The sequence below is a fragment of the Pleurodeles waltl genome, chromosome 4_1, assembly GCF_031143425.1.
Source record: "Pleurodeles waltl isolate 20211129_DDA chromosome 4_1, aPleWal1.hap1.20221129, whole genome shotgun sequence".
Lineage (NCBI taxonomy): Eukaryota > Metazoa > Chordata > Amphibia > Caudata > Salamandridae > Pleurodeles > Pleurodeles waltl.
Window position 1 is genome coordinate 436,200,941 of NC_090442.1, and position 19,646 is coordinate 436,220,586.

At 44.0% G+C, this 19,646-nt stretch overlaps 1 protein-coding gene across 8 annotated transcripts in view; it reads right to left on the reverse strand.

Moving 5' to 3' along the window:
* The window catches only part of PCLO (piccolo presynaptic cytomatrix protein), a 1,309,308-nt gene that overhangs the window by 188,558 nt on the left and 1,101,104 nt on the right, over positions 1-19,646 (reverse strand). For 4 of the 8 annotated variants that reach the window (XM_069228704.1, XM_069228705.1, XM_069228703.1 and 1 more), the window contains one exon: positions 10,722-10,916. In XM_069228704.1, the coding sequence (XP_069084805.1) occupies positions 10,722-10,916 (195 nt within the window). Of the gene's footprint in view, positions 1-9,252; positions 9,436-10,721; positions 10,917-19,646 lie in introns of all 8 variants that reach the window. The other 4 variants (XM_069228700.1, XM_069228701.1, XM_069228699.1 and 1 more) reach the window with 2 other exon arrangements.

Genomic DNA, 19,646 nt, shown 5'->3' on the forward strand with positions numbered 1-19,646 from the left:
AATAAATTTGACAGCTTTCTACTGCAATATGAGCAATGTAATTCTTGTCTCTATTACATCTCCCTATGTAATAAGACTTATTTACTATGCACATCTGGGTGTCTATCGTTTTAGCTTAATATATTCTTATTGTATTCCTTTTAATTTTGAGGTGCAGGTTTTTAGTTTACATGCTTATCTAGTTATACCTTATCAATATGATGCATCTTTTTTATTATTCATTGATTTTTGATGTATTCATTGCTTCTATATATGCCTCTACACCGTTTGTATATTTATTATGATTTGCACTTAAGGTACTGTATTTGCACTTTACTTTTATGGTTATCTAACCGAATAAAGTTTTATACTACTACTACTACCTCAAGCAGCACACTTTCCTCTGAAATGGCCACTAAATTTGCACAGATATACAGTTTTACTGAAAAACTGTATAGTGCACAATAGATATTGTTTGGAAATCGATTTTCAGCAGATACCTATCATTTGCACATCACCAAGTAAAGTGTCTTGGTTTGTTTTGCTCCTGTTAAAAATCTTTGTTTCATCACACTTCAGAATTACTAGAAAGTTGTGCTTTCCTAATTGCGGGTATATTTCGAAATCTGTAAGGTTCATTTACAGGTACTTACATTTTGCCATATGCTGGAAAAACAAATACACCTTAAATCCTGTACCTCAGCAAAATTGTCACTTGGGTCACTTTTACAAAATGACTCTCTTTTCAGTCAGAGATAGAAAGTTAACACGAGTTTCTTTGTTAAAAGAATAGGCAGCAAATTGTCAGAAGACAGACTGACAGTTGACCTTTGTCTTTAAACGCACATCCAACGGGACAAGATAAACACAAAATACCTCTAATGGCATCTTTATTGCTCATTCACCTTCTGAACTCCAGCGTGGATATTTTGGGAGTGCTGCAGAACTCCCTCATCCCCACACACCTACTTCCAGCGCCTATGTGCCGGGACAGGGCTAGGGCGATGCAACCGGTGCCAGTGCACCAGGTGTTGACTTTGGGTGGGGGGAGCTGTGTTTGCAAGTGTATTATGATTTTAAAAGCCCCTGCTGCATCCAGCTATTTTCAGGCAACAATAAAAATGTCAAGCTAACTCTGTGATTAATGTTCTTTCTGTAGAGAGAAATAGGAGTCCTGTCTAGTGGAAGTTTTGACTCTATCATAAGGTAATGCAGAGGGTTATTTTGTCTGCTACAAAGAAAGTGTACCATGCAGATCACAAAGTGCATATAATGTAAAAAGGTCAGAGTGTAACTGCTTTTGTCAGAAAGAACCTCTGTTACTTGCAGTTCATAAGTTAAGACCCTAATATAGAACAGTAAGTTATTAACTGCCATCAAAGAGCTGCCTGAAAACACCAAGGTACAGATTAGATCATTATGATTTTTCCCCATCTTTCATTATCCTAATGTTGCACAAAGTGTTCATTTGGGTAGAGATCATTTCTTAAAGATAACCCCCAACCATGGTGTTAGATTTTAAATTAGGAGTTTGTGCTTCTCCAGACCAAGGACTCTTAAAATGCGCTGCCTACCAGTATGGATGACCTGTGACTCCTACACCTTGCAGTCCTCTGTCATTCCCTACACCCTGATTTACACAGGTAGGATTGATTGTCTCTGTACTCTGACACCCTACCCTACACTTGTACGAGTGATGCTATAAAACTAGCTAAGCGCACCTGAGGGAGAGTGGTTATGGAGACTTGAGTGGCACTGTTAAAGGCTGGTAGGGAGGGAATCCGTAGCGGAGGCTTTGGGGGCAGCCTACAATCATTGTTACACTGGGCGCCACCAGCGCTAAAGCCGGTCCTGCGGCGGGAATACCATTAAGTGGGTTGCACAGTCAACATCTAAGACTAAGGCTGTACATGGCCTACTCTTTGTTTATCTTACGTCTCCGATATCTAATACTGTGTCCCCTTCTGTTGTATAGTAGCAGTGTGTATTTCGAAAATCACGCCCCTTAACTTCTCAGCTATTTTCCCCGAAATTTCTGCAAACACACATCGTACGTCTGATAAGACAAACGAAGTATCATTACCTATGGACAAGCGTGCGTGTGAAGGGATATTATTTCCGCGTTCTCCTACCAGTGCACTATTGAGCAAACGCGTCTGCTTACCGAGCGCCACTCCGTGCTGGTGATGTGAGATCGAATTGGTATTCAACTAGTGTTCGGTGCCTTTCTACATGCAACCATTTCCATATCGCTCTGGGAAATAAAATGAAGTTATAAAGCAGGTTCATTATCCAGAAATAATTACTTCTCACAGCATTGTATCAACACCCTCTTTCTGATGTTTGTTAATTGGAACAGCTAAGATGAGCGCAAACACTGACATCCTCTAACTGAATCACAGGGTCCGATGGAGTGAAGGGAAGGAGGCAGAATGCAAAATGACTGCCGACCATTTCAGCATCACAGGCACATTATATAACGGCGGGAATTATTCCGATGGGAAATGCAGTCAAGCGCCAAATATTGTGCAGGCTGGACGCACAATACCATCAAAAGGGCAGTGTATGTGTTTGACAAAACAGCGGCTTCTGGACCATAGAACAATACTAGACAACATTTGCAATAAAACCAACTCAACCGTTGCACACAATACGAAATAAAAATACGTTTTTATTTCTGAAATGTGAGCAATATTCTCATGGTAAGCGTCTAAAATCGAGTCTCACTGTAGCCAAAAGACTGGCAACATATTTTAAATTAGTATAAATATACAAAGCATCAGCTGTGCCATTGCCTGCGGGAAAAGGATGAAGCTGCGCCTTCATGCAGACGCAAGAAATTGAAAAACGAATGACTGCGTTTTCAAAATGGCTTGTCGGTGTATTTTTTAAGTCAGTATTTGATTGTGATGTTCATAAGAGATCCTATAAAGCGGTGACGGCTCGAAAGCTTAGTGTGACTCCTAAAATACTATTTTGCTCTCACATTGGGCACATAATTCTGCTAATCTATTCGTATCAGCTGTATAACTATGATTGAAGTGCTTGTAAACAAAAGTTTTATTTTGTTTGAATATAATGTTCATAGCAGTCTCCAAAAGAGATCATAGAATCTGAAACCCCGTGCCAAGCGTTCAGTAGATGCACAAGGAATGTGTGTATGCACACCTTAGTGTTTTAGCTTCACAGACCTAAGGTAGTACATGCATTTAAGCAGGCTCTTTTTAGCTTTGAAACGGGCTTGAACATGAAGGAAATTAAATAATATTTCACATTGCGTTCTCATTATGTCAGGTGCCTCTTGAGAGAAATCAAAATAGTATATCAAGCAATATTATCTTGTAGCGTCGCTCTTTCAGCAAGTTGATGAGGGAAGCTGGCAAATACAAACTGTAGAAAAGCCCTCACCTCAATTCACACACTCAATGGAATAGGTGCCAGATGAAGAATGTTTTTCATTTCTATCCATTCTCCCCACCCACTTGGGATCTGACAACACCATATTGGCTTCTTCTCCAATTGTTACCATTTCTTCCAGACAATCACATACAGAAATGAGAGCTTTCCAGTGAGTTCTAGCATACCAGAAGGAACAATCTTCTTCCTTGCAAGTGCTGTACAGTCTCTACACAAAGACTCTTCTCGCTAACTAACCTAAGATTTAAAATACAGCAATAGGCCAAAGATACCCAGCTTTATCTGATCACATTCACTGCATAAACAAATGCCTTTTCAACATACACTTTAAATAAAGAACGAGCTCACAAACATTAATAATGGAAACTCAAGTTTCTAACAGTGCCAAATACCTCCGTTTCATCATGAAACCTTTACTTCAAGACTTGCATCACTATGAGAAGTCAAACAGTATGAGATGAGTTATCATGTCCCTCACACTTGGTTTCAACCAATGTCTAAAGACATTTACAGCCTCACTCTACTTTTCAAGACCTGTTGCATCACAAACAAAGCTTTAATGACCAACAGAGACCTTTACCTAGCAGAAAGGCGTATCCTCCTAATAGATCTACACAGTGTAAAGAGCCAAGACATCATCAGGCAGAAGGTTGGGAAATGCAGAAAAGAAACACAATGAAACACACCTTTTCATACTATGCATCCAGGATCTGGATCTCCTGGTTCAATGTCCTAGTCTCCTGCTTAAACATTACATACTACCTAAGTATATTTACAACAAGCAAAATCAGTCTCCCTTACCTTTATTGTGGTCTAAGGAATTACTCTGCAGTCACACCAGACTGGGGACATTTGCTTCATAGTGGGATTGACTGCTCAACTTTTGCAACCTTAATATTTTGGTATCATGATTTGTCTATTGTAGAAGGACTGGGGCGAGTAGACTGTAATCATCCTAATCAGGAAAGGCGAGGTACTTGCCACATCTGTAACCATCTCCTAATATTCTTAGCCACTCTTCACAAGACTGTCTACTCTTTGATTCTCAACTAGGTTACATCCAGATGACTAATCCCCTCAGCTGGAATGATAGAAAGTGAAACTGCTGCCCCTAGTGGATTCACTGTGCTGCTATGGCAGCTTAGAAGAACACTGAGATAATGAAGAGTGAAAAACTTGAGTAAGGGTCTAATTCACCTAGTGTGAGTACTAATTCCCCATGGAAATAAAGAAATAGCCAATAATGAGTCAGTGAAGGTTATATGAGGGGCTTGTTATACTGGTTGCATACATCTTGGTAACATAAGTGCGTCTGCATCAGAAGACATACTACCTATGCCATTGTTGCTTCCTTAGTTAAGAAGTAAGCGATGCTTGCTCAGAAAGATTTTGACCCTCATTAAAAGAACCACCATCTTTCATTGTAATACATGTCCTGGGAGAAACCGTAATCCTGCAGGGTGTGGTCCTTTCCCTGTGTGATTGGTACCTCCTTGTTCTAAGCTGTGCAGGTTAAAATGGTGGATAACTCAATAACACTGCATTCCCCCCTTCAGCTGTGAAGCTCCGAATCAAGCAGTGTTTCTCTGCACCAATATTTTAAGGCTTATTACTGGATACAAAAATTGTGTGGAGAAAGATTGCAGATGAATGTAAAATAACCACAACAATCATAATTACTAGGAACCAGGACTGTATTGTCCCTTGTGGTCTGTGGGTAGATGTGGGATCACCCTGCACAAGCAAACGTGAACACATGCAAATACTGGCAGACTCACACAAGGTACACGCACGTGATGCGTGGGTATATGCAGTCAGGCAATATCTGCAGGAGGTAGGAGACAAGTTAATAATTGGTAGATTTTTTTATCCTCTGTGGACCAACACTGTTCTGACTCTAATTCAATCCTTGTTCCAACACAAATGTAGTTGAGCAACATGTTGGTCAAATTTATAGTGTAGCTGCTCTCTATAGAGTTAGGACGACTATTACATTTCCATTAGTGGTACCCTGCTGGCTCTGCCAGCAGAAACCATACACCAACATTCCAATAGACTTGGGGTCACTGATGTAAGACCATCTGCCCTATTTAGAGCAGATAGTCTGATGTACTTTTGTTCCCTTTGGTACCACCAGGAAAAGCTTACCAATCAAGAAAAGAAAAAAAGAAACATGATTCCAAAGCCATGGGAGACAACTCCCAGGGTCATTAATAGTTTTTGTTTACTGAAACAAACTTGCGCTTTGGAAGTTTGTTTTTTTTCAAAACAAAATTGTATGCTGAGCGGCCACACACCGCTCTCTGGCGGGCAGGTAGAGATAAATATGGTGGGCAGTACACCACAAGGGCAGGAGATAGTGGGTTTCCCACCAAACATTAAATCAGGCCCTAAGCCACCTTTTAGGTTCTCAAAATCTTCTAAGCGAAGCAAAGAGTGAAGCTGTAACTAGGCAGAACTCTACGAGGCTGGATAACTTCACAGTGAGAGCCTGCTGAACCTGTGTTCTGCACAGCAAATAGATCTGAGTGAGACAGTCTTCATTTTTGTGCTGCCCTGGTTTTGTCCTCCCTAGGCAAGCCTTAGAACCTTTTCCTAGTCCTCTGGAGGATGAAAAAATGACTGATTCTACTTTTGTCCAACTTCTGGATTAGTTCATTATGGCCACTACTGCAGTCTCAAGTCCTCAGGGCAGGAGTCTAGGAACCAGGTCTCTCTCTAGCCAGGGTTTCTGCAGTCAGCTGCATTCTATTGGGATGAAAAGTCCTTTTACTGTTTGTGTCAGTGAAGCAAAGAAACAGGTCAACGAGATGCAGTCCATGTGGGCCAGCAGAATCCTGGAGTTCTCGAAACTGCTGTCTTCCAGTAAAACCACCTTCTCCAGGTATCATCTTCCCAGGTCCACAAATGCTCTAAGGAGGTAGTGGTGGTGAGATGCCTTTGTTATCTTATGGCCTAACAAGTGCTTGAGATTTTTTCTTATACTTTGTCACCCTATGCCTGCCTTCTTTTGCAGCACTTCATGTTTGCTTTACATCATCCCAGAAGGAATAAATCCAAACTGGGTAAAGCCTTATTCCAACACAAGTTTCTCTGTCTCTATCCAAGCCTCTTCAGTTAAGATGACCTCTACTACCTTCCCACTGCCAGTGCCAACAACAGGTTTCTCCCTGCTGACTCTGGAGCAAGTGGGCTTAGGAATGAATGTTGGTAGATCCTGTCAGGCTATTGGGAATCTTCAAGTCAAAAGTGTTACTGGACAAGCTGCTTTTTGCTGACAACTGTTCCTCTATCTTTCACAGTTTATAATCCCTATTAAATGGCTGGTAGCTCACAACACCCCCACCTTCCTGGGCTCAGAGGCCAGGCTATTGTCCTCTAAAGGGCAGTTAACCACAACCAGGAATGTGTACTGGCCCCATAGCTGAGATAAGTAGTAAAACTGATTTTAGGAACAATGAAGCTGTTTTTTTATGAAAAATATATAAAAACCTGATTTCACAGTTAAATTAGATGTTTCAAAGCTGATTGGAACATAACTTGGAAAAAAAACAATTTGCAAGCATTTTCCCACATCTAGATACAAATTACGGGTTTTAATTTTACCTATCCTTGTTCATGGAGAATATAAGTAAGCCTACACAGTGAAAACAGCTTTTAAACTGGTAGTCATTGTGAGAGCACACTTTTTCAAAACTGAATTGTGCCTCTTCATAATATATTAAGTACCCAGTCTCTAAAACAGTACTGCAAAAAGTGGCTTACCTATTTAACTATCTCCTATAAGGTTGTAGTAGATGGCAGAAAAAATGTACCAGTGGCATGGAAGTTGAATGCTATATGTGGATGCAGTGTGGAATAATGGACAAAATGTATTGGTGTCAGTAGCACTACTGTGCTGTAGCTGTTCAGCAGGCTACAACAACTCTAGTGACACGTGGGCCTGGGTAGCTTTGACAGTTTGAGCTATTTATATATAAAATAAAGTTATATACATGGAAATGTCACAAAAAATTGACAATGGCTAAAAATGTGGGCCCCAGGTGGTCCCAATGGACACTTAACACACAGAGACAACTGTTAAAAACTATAAAATATGTGCCAAAATAGGCTAGTTTTGCTGTTGTTTGCAAGACAAGGAGTAAAGAAACAACTAGTGTAAAGTTAGAGTGGGCATGGTCTCTGTCAGGGTCTGTGTCTATCTGTGCTGTGTGGTTGGTACATGTAATGTGTTATGATGTGAAATGAGGCTTGTGTGATTTATTTATTTTAAATTAAATACAAATGTATATATTTGTAATTTTCTAGGTATGTGAATTCTAGGTATGTTTACATTTTTACAATTTAATTTTTCTGGGCGTCTATAAGTTAGTTAACTCTTCTCATCTTCTCTGAAATCAATAACCTGCACTTAATTAAGCAAAAGTTTATTGTTCGCTGTATTTCTTTCAACTTTTATTGAAGAGAGCACTAATTAAGTTAAATGTGTGAACCAAGATATTTGAATTCCCTGGATACAGAGAGCACCTTTCGTGCATCTCTGTAATGTTATGTTATGTTTAATGTTCTAGGCACTCTCCATTGTCCACAAACCCTTACAAGGAAAAAGACCTATGTAACTACAAATAAAAACGAAAAATATAGACAATTCCAAAATATCGAGACTAGCACCTCAGATCATGATAGCCCCTTAAAGGGAGAAATCCATAATTGATCGACTTTACCATTCCAAACAGACAAGTTCAGGAACTCCCTATCAGCTAAGATCTGAAGTAATCAGCAACACTTCAGAACTTCGATTATGTTTTGAATTATCAATCAATGTATTGACAAGCATACTTTATAACTTAATAAGAGGTTGTCTTTGTGACGTACACCAAAGATCACAGAACTATAAGCGATTCCTTTATTGCTTTATGGTGTGGTGTCTCTTTTCTCACTTGGGGAACACTTTTATCAACTGTCACTCTTTGTTTATTTTCCTAAAGTATGATTATAAAAATGATTCACCATTATATGCTGATGCAGCTTCCAAAACATTAAAAACACGTTTTTCACATGTGTGTTGGTACTGGATTCGGTGGAGCTTTTTTTGAAAGATTCTAGACAGATGATTTTCGTCTTCATTTAAGAATTTTTTTGTATGAGTTAGACAGTAGCAAGATTTTTCTGCTATAATATTTAAATTGATTGAAAACGAGTTTCACATAGATATGTGTTTTGTGTTCTGAACCAGAGCTATGAGTAGAAAGCAACTGTTGTGGCCTGGGCTAAAGCAAGAGATATTGGAATCTGTGGTGGGAGTTTCTGGGCAGGAGACTGGTTGCTCCTTGGGAAGGGTAAGTTGAGATGGCTTAGCAATAGTGGACACCACAGCACGCTCCTATGCATCTTCAGTGTCACAACACAAAATGGGCAGTGCTAATAAATGATTTGATAAACGTCTGTGATTTGAAGAATGAGACTTGAGTAGGTGTGAAAATGTATCAGTCCATTCCAGTCCATTCTTTAACTTGCCTTATTAGACTTCAATCCTATATGACAAATTGTGACATTGAGTATACTATATATACCAAGGTAGATGTGAAATATCACACAAAGCACTATTGGACGAGTAACAGATATGTACTGGCAGGAAGAGTTGTGAAGCCCTGACGCCAACAGAGAGGCCAAATGCTGACTAGCCAAATGCACACAGCTTTGTTTTTAAAGTATGAAAATAAGTAAGTTTCAAAACATTTAGCTGTAAAGGAAAGTCTCGCTTTTGCTGATATAATTATATGATTCACTACAACAGCAAAAAAACAACAGATATCAATAAATAAGCGGTCGTGGCAAGAGGTTTCTCTTCCTCACCTCCATCTGGCTTGACAGGTCCATCAGACATCACCTTCCGGAGGGCAAGCTGGCTTTGCTCTTTGCTGTCACTGGCTGGTAGAGGCAGATTGTCAGACTGAGTTCTTTGAATTGGGAAGACACCTGCTATGCTGTGTCTGTGCTGCTTCTTGCCATGATTAGACTGACCGCTTTTATGTGCTGCTGTGGCAGTGTAGGTGAAATGGAAACCCAAAGTATGTATCCTCAGATGGAATCAGCTTAAATGTTAATCATGCAAACAGAAGTAGCTCCTGTATTTCAATGCATCTAAATTTTAACACTAGAGTCTCTACATGCACAGCACTAAAGGGTATTAAAACTGTCTGTTTCTCTTTGATGATGCTTTGATGATTGCCCCTTCTGGGTTACACATGCAGGAGGACAAACATAACACGCAGTCCGCATGTCACGCTTTGTTGTAACTTGTTGATTACATTCTCATCCAATTATTTGATCTTGGTCCCAAATTAAAATTTTTTAGTCATGTATGATTTACTTCTCAAACGAAAAAGTGTGGATTGTAAATTCACGGCAATCGCGGTAATAGTAATTGGTGAGAAACCGTAATTAATAATGTTTCTTCCTGTTGCAAGTGTGCACTGCTGGGATGTCACAAGGAGCTCATCGCAGTAAGTACAGCACTCCGGGTTCTAAAGGATTGAATCTGCTTCCTAGGCTTCGACTACACCAGTGAAATAGTTGAGCCATTACTCCTGCACCGTCATTATTTGCAGTCGTAGTGAAATGCATTCTAAATACCTCCAACATCCCAGATGGTCTACAGCTCTTTTATTTTCAAGAGGGCTCTTTAAGATGCTGCGCCTACAATGGCTCGAATCTTTTGGTATAGTTAGTACCAGTCTGATTTCATGGGATTCTCTGGAGTGCAGAACCTCGGCAGCTTGCACTACTTAGAGAGCAAATCAAATAAGCCCATAATAACACTGCAGCAAAGACGGCCCACTGCTCTCTCCAACATGCACACGTCATGGTGGAACAAAAGCAAGGATCTTCATTGCCATCTCTTCACACCACCCGCAGTAATGTGCCAGGCGAGTGGATATTGTCCACTCTACCAAGAAAAGGGAAATTGGTTGAGACATTTAAAATCACTGATACAACAAAGGACAGAAAGCCGCCTTTCCGTGCAGACCTGTTAAGCATCACAGCAAGGGCTGAATGAAATGAACAGTTGGCACATGTTCTACAACGAAACGAATAACAAAAGAGAAACAGACAGTTTCTTTGCAGTCTGACTACGGTAAAGAAGAATCCTAAAGAGGTAGAACACGTTTCTTCAATCCCGCATTTACTCAAAAAGGGACAGTACACAGAGTTGACACAATGTGATACAAACACCAAACAACTACAGGGTAGAGGAAACAATGACAAAAGGCAACAGATGAACATTAAGCTGCCATGCTGAGGAATTTATTTGCTTCTTTTACTTGGTTGGAGGCGAAGCTGTTGGACAGCTGCTTCGGCGGCAGCGATGGCTGCCCCAGCGTCTTCCAGGTGGGTCTGAGTGACACTAGTTTTGCTTTGGCTACGTGACGGTCCATGGGATCGCAGGTGCCCTTCAGAGGAAGACTTGGAGCTGCCAGGACTGCTGTGCGATTTTTCAATGGTAGGTACCTGCATATCTGAAAAACAAAACATAGGTTTCAGCATGGATCTGTATCTTAAGATTCTTGCAGCTATTAACAAATGTCAACGTCATCCATACTTTTCACATAAAAGCTGGTTGAAACTGAATATCGTTGTTTCAAATCTGCATCCACATGTGAATCTAATTTCAATTGCTACACCAGTGACCCATAATGACCTTGAATGATAATACAACTTATAGATTGCAGTGGTTCTTGCCACATTTATTTAAAAAAAAAAAAAAACAGCAAATGACAAATGTTAGAAATGGGGTTTTTGGTTGGCAGTCAGGTTACCTCCTGTCCAAGCAAAAGCCCTCACTCTAGTCAGGGTAAGTCACACACTATCCAAGATTATCCTGTGCCCACCCTCTGGTAGCTTGGCACGAGCAGTCAGGCTTAACTTAGAAGGCAATGTGTAAAGTATTTGTGCAATAAATCATACAATACCACCATATAGCACCACAAAAATACACCACACAGTGTTTAGAAAAATATATAATATTTATCAGGATAATTGTAGGTCAAAAAGAATAAAGTTGCAATGGAAAATTGTAGAAATATCACAGGGAAGTGATATAAAGTGTCTTAAGTCTTTAGAATGCAATACAGTGTCTTTCAAGCACAAAGTACCTGGTTTCTGGTGGAAAATCTCCTCAGAGGGCCACAGGAGAAGAGATGCGTGGAAAAAGGGGTGTGTGCGTCGATTTCTCCTCAGCACACACAGACTTGCGTCGTTCTTTTCCACGCGGGGAAGTCGGGCGTCGTTTTCCGGCGCGCAGACAGTCTCTTTTTGTGGATTGCGGGGATTACCAGATGTCCCGGGTCTGTGCGTGGATTCTCCTGCTTGTTTTCCGGCTGCGCGTCGTTCTGCGGGGCTGCGCGTCGAAGTTTCGATCTCACGGTAGGCGTCGCGTCGATTTCTCCTTGGAAGTCGGGCGGCGTTGTCCTTGCGAGGCCGTGCGTCGAAAGTTTGGTCTCACGGCAGGCGTCGCGTCGATTTCTCCTTGGAAGTCGGGCGGCGTTGTCCTTGCGAGGCCGTGCGTCAAAGTTTCGCACTCACGGTGGGCGTCGCGTCGATTTCTCCTGGAAAGTCGAGCGGCTTTGTCCTTGCGAGGTTGTGCGTCGAAGTCTCGATCGTCCCGAGGGCGTCGCGTCGATCAGCGTCGGTGTGCGGCGTTTTTCTCGCCGCGAAACAAGCTGTGCGTCGAAATTTTCGGCGCACGGAGCGTCCAAGTGAAAGGAAGAAGTCTTTTTGGTCCTGAGACTTCAAGGAACAGGAGGCAAGCTCTATCCAAGCCCTTGGAGAGCACTTTTACAGCCAGACAAGAGTTCAGCAAGGCAGCAGGGCAACAGCAAGACAGCAGTCCTTTGTAGAAAGCAGACAGGTGAGTCCTTTGAGCAGCCAGGCAGTTCTTCTTGGCAGGATGTAGTTTCTGGTTCCGGTTTCTTCTCCAGCAAGTGTCTGATGAGGTAGGGCAGAGGCCCTGTTTTATACCCAAATGTGCCTTTGAAGTGGGGGAGACTTCAAAGAGTGGCTAAGAAGTGCACCAGGTCCCCTTTCAGTTCAATCCTGTCTGCCAGGGTCCCAGTAGGGGGTGTGGCAGTCCTTTGTGTGAGAGCAGGCCCTCCACCCTCCCAGCCCAGGAAGACCCATTCAAAATGCAGATGTATGCAAGTGAGGCTGAGTACCCTGTGTTTGGGGTGTGTCTGAGTGAATGCACAAGGAGCTGTCAACCAAGCCCAGCCAGACGTGGATTGTAAGGCACAGAAAGATTTAAGTGCAAAGAAATGCTCACTTTCTAAAAGTGGCATTTCTAGAATAGTAATATTAAATCCGACTTCACCAGTCAGCAGGACTTTGTATTACCATTCTGGCCATACTAAATATGACCTTCCTGCTCCTTTCAGATCAGCAGCTGCCACTTCAACAGTGTATGAGGGCAGCCCCAATGTTAGCCTATGAAGGAAGCAGGCCCCACAGTAGTGTAAAACGAATTTAGGAGTTTTACACTACCAGGACATATAACTACACAGGTATATGTCCTGCCTTTTATCTACACAGCACCCTGCTCTAGGGGTTACCTAGGGCACACATTAAGGGTGACTTATATGTAGAAAAAGGGGAGTTCTAGGCTTGGCAAGTACTTTTAAATGCCAAGTCGAGGTGGCAGTGAAACTGCACACACAGGCCTTGCAATGGCAGGCCTGACACAAGGAAAAGGGGCTACTTAAGCGGGTGGCACAACCAGTGCTGCAGGCCCACTAGTAGCATTTAATTTACCAGCCCTATGCACATAAAGTGCACCTTACTAGGGACTTATAAGTAAATTAATAGTCCAATCAGGTATGATTCAAGGTTACCATGTTTTAAGGGAGAGAGCATATGCACTTTAGCACTGGGTAGCAGTGGTAAAGTGCGCAGAGTCTAAAAACCAGCAAAAATGAGGTCAGAAAAAGAGAAGGAGGAAGGCAAAAAGTTTGGGGATGACCCTGTCAAAAAGCCAGGTCCAACATGACCCCCTCCCAGCCTAAAGCCAGGGTAGACTAATCAACACTCTGATGGACTTCCCTGCTTAAGGCGATAGAACATGGACAATGGCCCACTACTGCAGGGGCACTCGCCAGTTCTACGCCTTTCCGAACTCAGTGAGGCTTCTTTGTCTATACTCTCTGGGGCCACTGATCTGGCCCATGGGGAACCCTTCTCATCACCTGAGGACCCCATCTGGACAGCTCCTAACTTTAATTTGCTTACAGATGTATCCCAGTATGCAGACAGTATCACCATGGCCAACAAAGTGATGTGGCCCATTCCATTCCTTGGGTCTGACTTCTGTCCCCCACCCAGGGAAAACTCTGCCCACAAGGACAGAAACCAATAGATGCCACTGACAGCTGTCAGTGTTGTGAGCCAGGCCCCTGACCATCCACTGCTAGGTGGAGACCCGGAGGGGGGCCGTTGGCTGAGCTTCTCCTCCAGCTGGGGGGCTGGTAGGGAGCTCCCAAGGGATTCCTGTAGCATCCCAGAATGGGGGGTAGTAACCCCAGGGGTCTGGCACCCCTTCTCCACTCTCACCAGGTCAGTGGTGGGTCCCTGATACTGGTCCCTCAGCCCAGGGTCTGTACTCTGAGGCTGAACAGAGGGCAGGGGTGAGTCCTTTTTCCCCGTGCCTCCCCATCTGGGCTTCCATACCCTCCTCTGGGGAGTGGTACCGCCAGATATATGAACTGTTAGGGCACCCTTGGGGGTCGGCCCGCTCAGCTCTCCTGACACTAAGGGAAACTCATTCCCCAGAATGCAGTCAATGGGCAGCTGGGGACTAACTATGACCCGCCTCTGGGTCACCTCCCCACCCCACTCTAGGGACACCCGGGCCATGGGGCGGAAGAAATCTTCCCCAATGGCTGGAGTCACTCTACACACCTGTCCGGTGTACTGCTCTGGTGACACTAGTCTCTCCACAATCATGGTAAGACTAGCCCCCGTGTCTCTCAGAGCGGTGACTGGGATCCCATTCACTCCCACCTGGTGGAAGTGACGACTCCCACCCTCAGGGATCACCAGTTTACCCTCTGAGTCCACCTCCCAACTGAAGGAGATGAAGGCATGGTCTACGACCTGCCCCTGGGGACGACATTCCCCTAAGGCCACATTGGCCACCCCTGTAGAGGTCCCAATATTGGGTGAGTTCTTTGGACAGACAGAGTCCCCCTTCCTGTGTCCTATCTGGGAACACTCAAAGCAGCGGGGTTGGGAATGGGATACTTTGGGCCACTGCCCACCAGAACCCCCACCCTGTTTCTCAGAGGGGGTATGGGAGGGGGTATGGGAACCCTTTCTTCCCCCCTTACTCTGGAACTCGTCTGGGTCATCTCTAACCTCCCCCTCACTTTGTTGGGGGGAACCGGAACTACCCTTCTCGGGGTTACTCCCAGATACCTTTTTGGACACTCTGGTGCTTGCCCAGAGGTCCGCCTCCTCAGCAAGCTTCCTGGGATCAGTCAGCTTACTATCCACTAAGTGCTGGCGCAACTCTGTAAAAGTAGTATTAAGCATATGCTCTCTCAGAATCAAGTCATATAAACCTTTATAATCAGTTACTTTGTTGCCCCGCACCCATCCATTCAGTGCCTTACTGGAGAAGTCAAAGAAATCTACCCATGTTTGTGTGGTTTGTTTGGTGCTGTCCCTGAACCTCTGACGGTATCCCTCAGGGGCCAGCCCAAACTTGGCAAGTAAAATGGCTCTCTGAAGTGGGTATGTGTTTTGATCAGGTTGATCCAATGTGAGGAGTGTATCCCTCCCCAATGGCGGTACATAACCCCACATAGCTACCCCCCATTGCCCTTCAGGAACCTCATGAGCCCTTAGTGCAACTTCATAAGCAGCTAACCATTTATCTATGTCATCTCCCACCACAAAACTGGGCACCACATTCTTGGGTATACGAACCTTCTTTTCTCCAGCAGGTCCTGTCAGTATGCTGCCACCATTATTGCTGGATTCAGACTGTCTTGCCTTGATCTCCAGCTCCTTGAGACTCAGTTCATGAGCCAACAAGAGTTTCTTTTCAGCCAGAGCTCTTTCAGCTTCCACCTGTTTGGCTGCTCTTTCAGCCTCAGCTTGTTTGGCTTCTCTTTCTGCCCTTCTCTCCTCCTGTTGAGCCTCAATTTTCAATTTTGCCATTTGCAATTGGAACTCCCTTTCTTCTCTCCTTTCCTCTGCGGTCAGGCTTTGCCCAGAGACACTGCTCCCTGGTCTGGAAGGGGGCACAATTGCAGTGGTAACACCATCCACAGATAGTGAAAATTCCTCTGAGGGGCCATTTTCTGGCTCCTCTTCTTCATCATCCTCTAAATGGGCTTCTGCCCAGGCCCTCAGTGCCACTTGAAAGTCCTCCTTTCTGGAGGCCCCTTGGGTGGGTACCCTCAATGCCCTGCAGAATCCTCTTAGTTGTTTGACCGTATATGTATCCACCTGGACTAGGTCAAAGTCCCCTGTCTGAGACCCAGTCAGAGACATGTTGAGTGAGGATTTAGTTTTTGAAAATTGTCAGGAAAAAAACGGATTTGCAAAAAGAGATAAAAACCAAGTTGACCTTCAACTGTGGGTAGGTAGTGAAATACTTAGCTACTGTATGTCACTGCACAATACAAGTCCTATCCTCACCGCTGATCACCAATGTTAGAAATGGGGTTTTTGGTTGGCAGTCAGGTTACCTCCTGTCCAAGCAAAAGCCCTCACTCTAGTCAGGGTAAGTCACACACTATCCAAGATTATCCTGTGCCCACCCTCTGGTAGCTTGGCACGAGCAGTCAGGCTTAACTTAGAAGGCAATGTGTAAAGTATTTGTGCAATAAATCATACAATACCACCATATAGCACCACAAAAATACACCACACAGTGTTTAGAAAAATATATAATATTTATCAGGATAATTGTAGGTCAAAAAGAATAAAGTTGCAATGGAAAATTGTAGAAATATCACAGGGAAGTGATATAAAGTGTCTTAAGTCTTTAGAATGCAATACAGTGTCTTTCAAGCACAAAGTACCTGGTTTCTGGTGGAAAATCTCCTCAGAGGGCCACAGGAGAAGAGATGCGTGGAAAAAGGGGTGTGTGCGTCGATTTCTCCTCAGCACACACAGACTTGCGTCGTTCTTTTCCACGCGGGGAAGTCGGGCGTCGTTTTCCGGCGCGCAGACAGTCTCTTTTTGTGGATTGCGGGGATTACCAGATGTCCCGGGTCTGTGCGTGGATTCTCCTGCTTGTTTTCCGGCTGCGCGTCGTTCTGCGGGGCTGCGCGTCGAAGTTTCGATCTCACGGTAGGCGTCGCGTCGATTTCTCCTTGGAAGTCGGGCGGCGTTGTCCTTGCGAGGCCGTGCGTCGAAAGTTTGGTCTCACGGCAGGCGTCGCGTCGATTTCTCCTTGGAAGTCGGGCGGCGTTGTCCTTGCGAGGCCGTGCGTCAAAGTTTCGCACTCACGGTGGGCGTCGCGTCGATTTCTCCTGGAAAGTCGAGCGGCTTTGTCCTTGCGAGGTTGTGCGTCGAAGTCTCGATCGTCCCGAGGGCGTCGCGTCGATCAGCGTCGGTGTGCGGCGTTTTTCTCGCCGCGAAACAAGCTGTGCGTCGAAATTTTCGGCGCACGGAGCGTCCAAGTGAAAGGAAGAAGTCTTTTTGGTCCTGAGACTTCAAGGAACAGGAGGCAAGCTCTATCCAAGCCCTTGGAGAGCACTTTTACAGCCAGACAAGAGTTCAGCAAGGCAGCAGGGCAACAGCAAGACAGCAGTCCTTTGTAGAAAGCAGACAGGTGAGTCCTTTGAGCAGCCAGGCAGTTCTTCTTGGCAGGATGTAGTTTCTGGTTCCGGTTTCTTCTCCAGCAAGTGTCTGATGAGGTAGGGCAGAGGCCCTGTTTTATACCCAAATGTGCCTTTGAAGTGGGGGAGACTTCAAAGAGTGGCTAAGAAGTGCACCAGGTCCCCTTTCAGTTCAATCCTGTCTGCCAGGGTCCCAGTAGGGGGTGTGGCAGTCCTTTGTGTGAGAGCAGGCCCTCCACCCTCCCAGCCCAGGAAGACCCATTCAAAATGCAGATGTATGCAAGTGAGGCTGAGTACCCTGTGTTTGGGGTGTGTCTGAGTGAATGCACAAGGAGCTGTCAACCAAGCCCAGCCAGACGTGGATTGTAAGGCACAGAAAGATTTAAGTGCAAAGAAATGCTCACTTTCTAAAAGTGGCATTTCTAGAATAGTAATATTAAATCCGACTTCACCAGTCAGCAGGACTTTGTATTACCATTCTGGCCATACTAAATATGACCTTCCTGCTCCTTTCAGATCAGCAGCTGCCACTTCAACAGTGTATGAGGGCAGCCCCAATGTTAGCCTATGAAGGAAGCAGGCCCCACAGTAGTGTAAAACGAATTTAGGAGTTTTACACTACCAGGACATATAACTACACAGGTATATGTCCTGCCTTTTATCTACACAGCACCCTGCTCTAGGGGTTACCTAGGGCACACATTAAGGGTGACTTATATGTAGAAAAAGGGGAGTTCTAGGCTTGGCAAGTACTTTTAAATGCCAAGTCGAGGTGGCAGTGAAACTGCACACACAGGCCTTGCAATGGCAGGCCTGACACAAGGAAAAGGGGCTACTTAAGCGGGTGGCACAACCAGTGCTGCAGGCCCACTAGTAGCATTTAATTTACCAGCCCTATGCACATAAAGTGCACCTTACTAGGGACTTATAAGTAAATTAATAGTCCAATCAGGTATGATTCAAGGTTACCATGTTTTAAGGGAGAGAGCATATGCACTTTAGCACTGGGTAGCAGTGGTAAAGTGCGCAGAGTCTAAAAACCAGCAAAAATGAGGTCAGAAAAAGAGAAGGAGGAAGGCAAAAAGTTTGGGGATGACCCTGTCAAAAAGCCAGGTCCAACAACAAAACATACAACATTTGTTAGATTTGGTGACTCTATAACTTGCCACATTTATTTCTAAACTATGCGCCAGTCGCAGGAGAAAGTACCGGGAAGTGGGTATTCATGACCAATCCTGGCTTCTAACACATCTGCAACCATGGATAGATCATAGAAGGGAATACTAACGGGCCAAACCTTACCAGAGGCCAGCCTCCACACATGACTGTGAGCACAAATACATCCCATGTCATGAATGTGGTCACAACAGTTAAGAATCAGTCCAGATAGTGAAAGTGGGCAAAACAGTTGAATATAAAGGCTTGTACTGTCAGTCTAGGTCACCAGACAATGTAGAGAGTACACTAGGAGGCCAGTAACTTTGCCATTTAGGTAAGAAAGGAATATAGAGATATGTACCACTAAATGGTCATATGCAATACCGACACTGTGAAACTTTCCTGGAAATTACAATACTCATTCACAACCTTTTAGAACGTGGCCGAGTCCTGAGAGGGATAACATTTGATCATGCTGAAATAGCTGAATTAATGGCCATAGCCACTAGAGCCTCAAATGCATTTTACTTTATTGAAAAGGCTGAGTGGGAGGGAAAAAATGAAATCTTACAGAGATTTACACAACGCAGGTGTGTGCATGTTTTGCCTTAATTGTGCTGTTCTGCATCAAAGATCCCGCTATTTTTAATTACCACTTCATGCAGTGTATCTCAGGTGTAGTGGCATGTGGAAAAAACATATAGCCCAGCTATGAAAACTAAAGGGTGAGAACATTCTTGACCTAAAGGCTGACAGAAGCTCGGCCCATCCACAGAATCCTCACCTCACAGAGGCCAAATAAATAATATGAGGAGAATGGAACTGGGTAGTACGCTGAACATGTGGAAGGCATTGTACATGCACCTGTTAACTGCCCTAACCTATAGGCCTGATTCACAAAGGTAAACTTACACTTTTTCCTAAGTTTATGATTGTGTGCTATACACAAAGGGATTTACGAGTAGTATAGTTACCACTAAAAGATGGGTCTTTTATGTGCGGAGACTCCGCACTCGCAAAGATTTCACTCGTAAATCCCACTGTGAATAGCAAACAACCGTAAACTCACACAAAAGTATAAGTCAACCTTTGTGAATTAGGCCCTTTGTATTTTAGTGTCAAGCAGGCTGTTGGCCTGTCTTCCGAGCCGTTTGCCTGGGTGCTACTGCTAGGCCTCATAGGGGCCCAGGAGGCAGAAAGTTTCAGCCATCTGTTACCTGGCTGGCTAGGTGGGTTCAGACTGGCTTC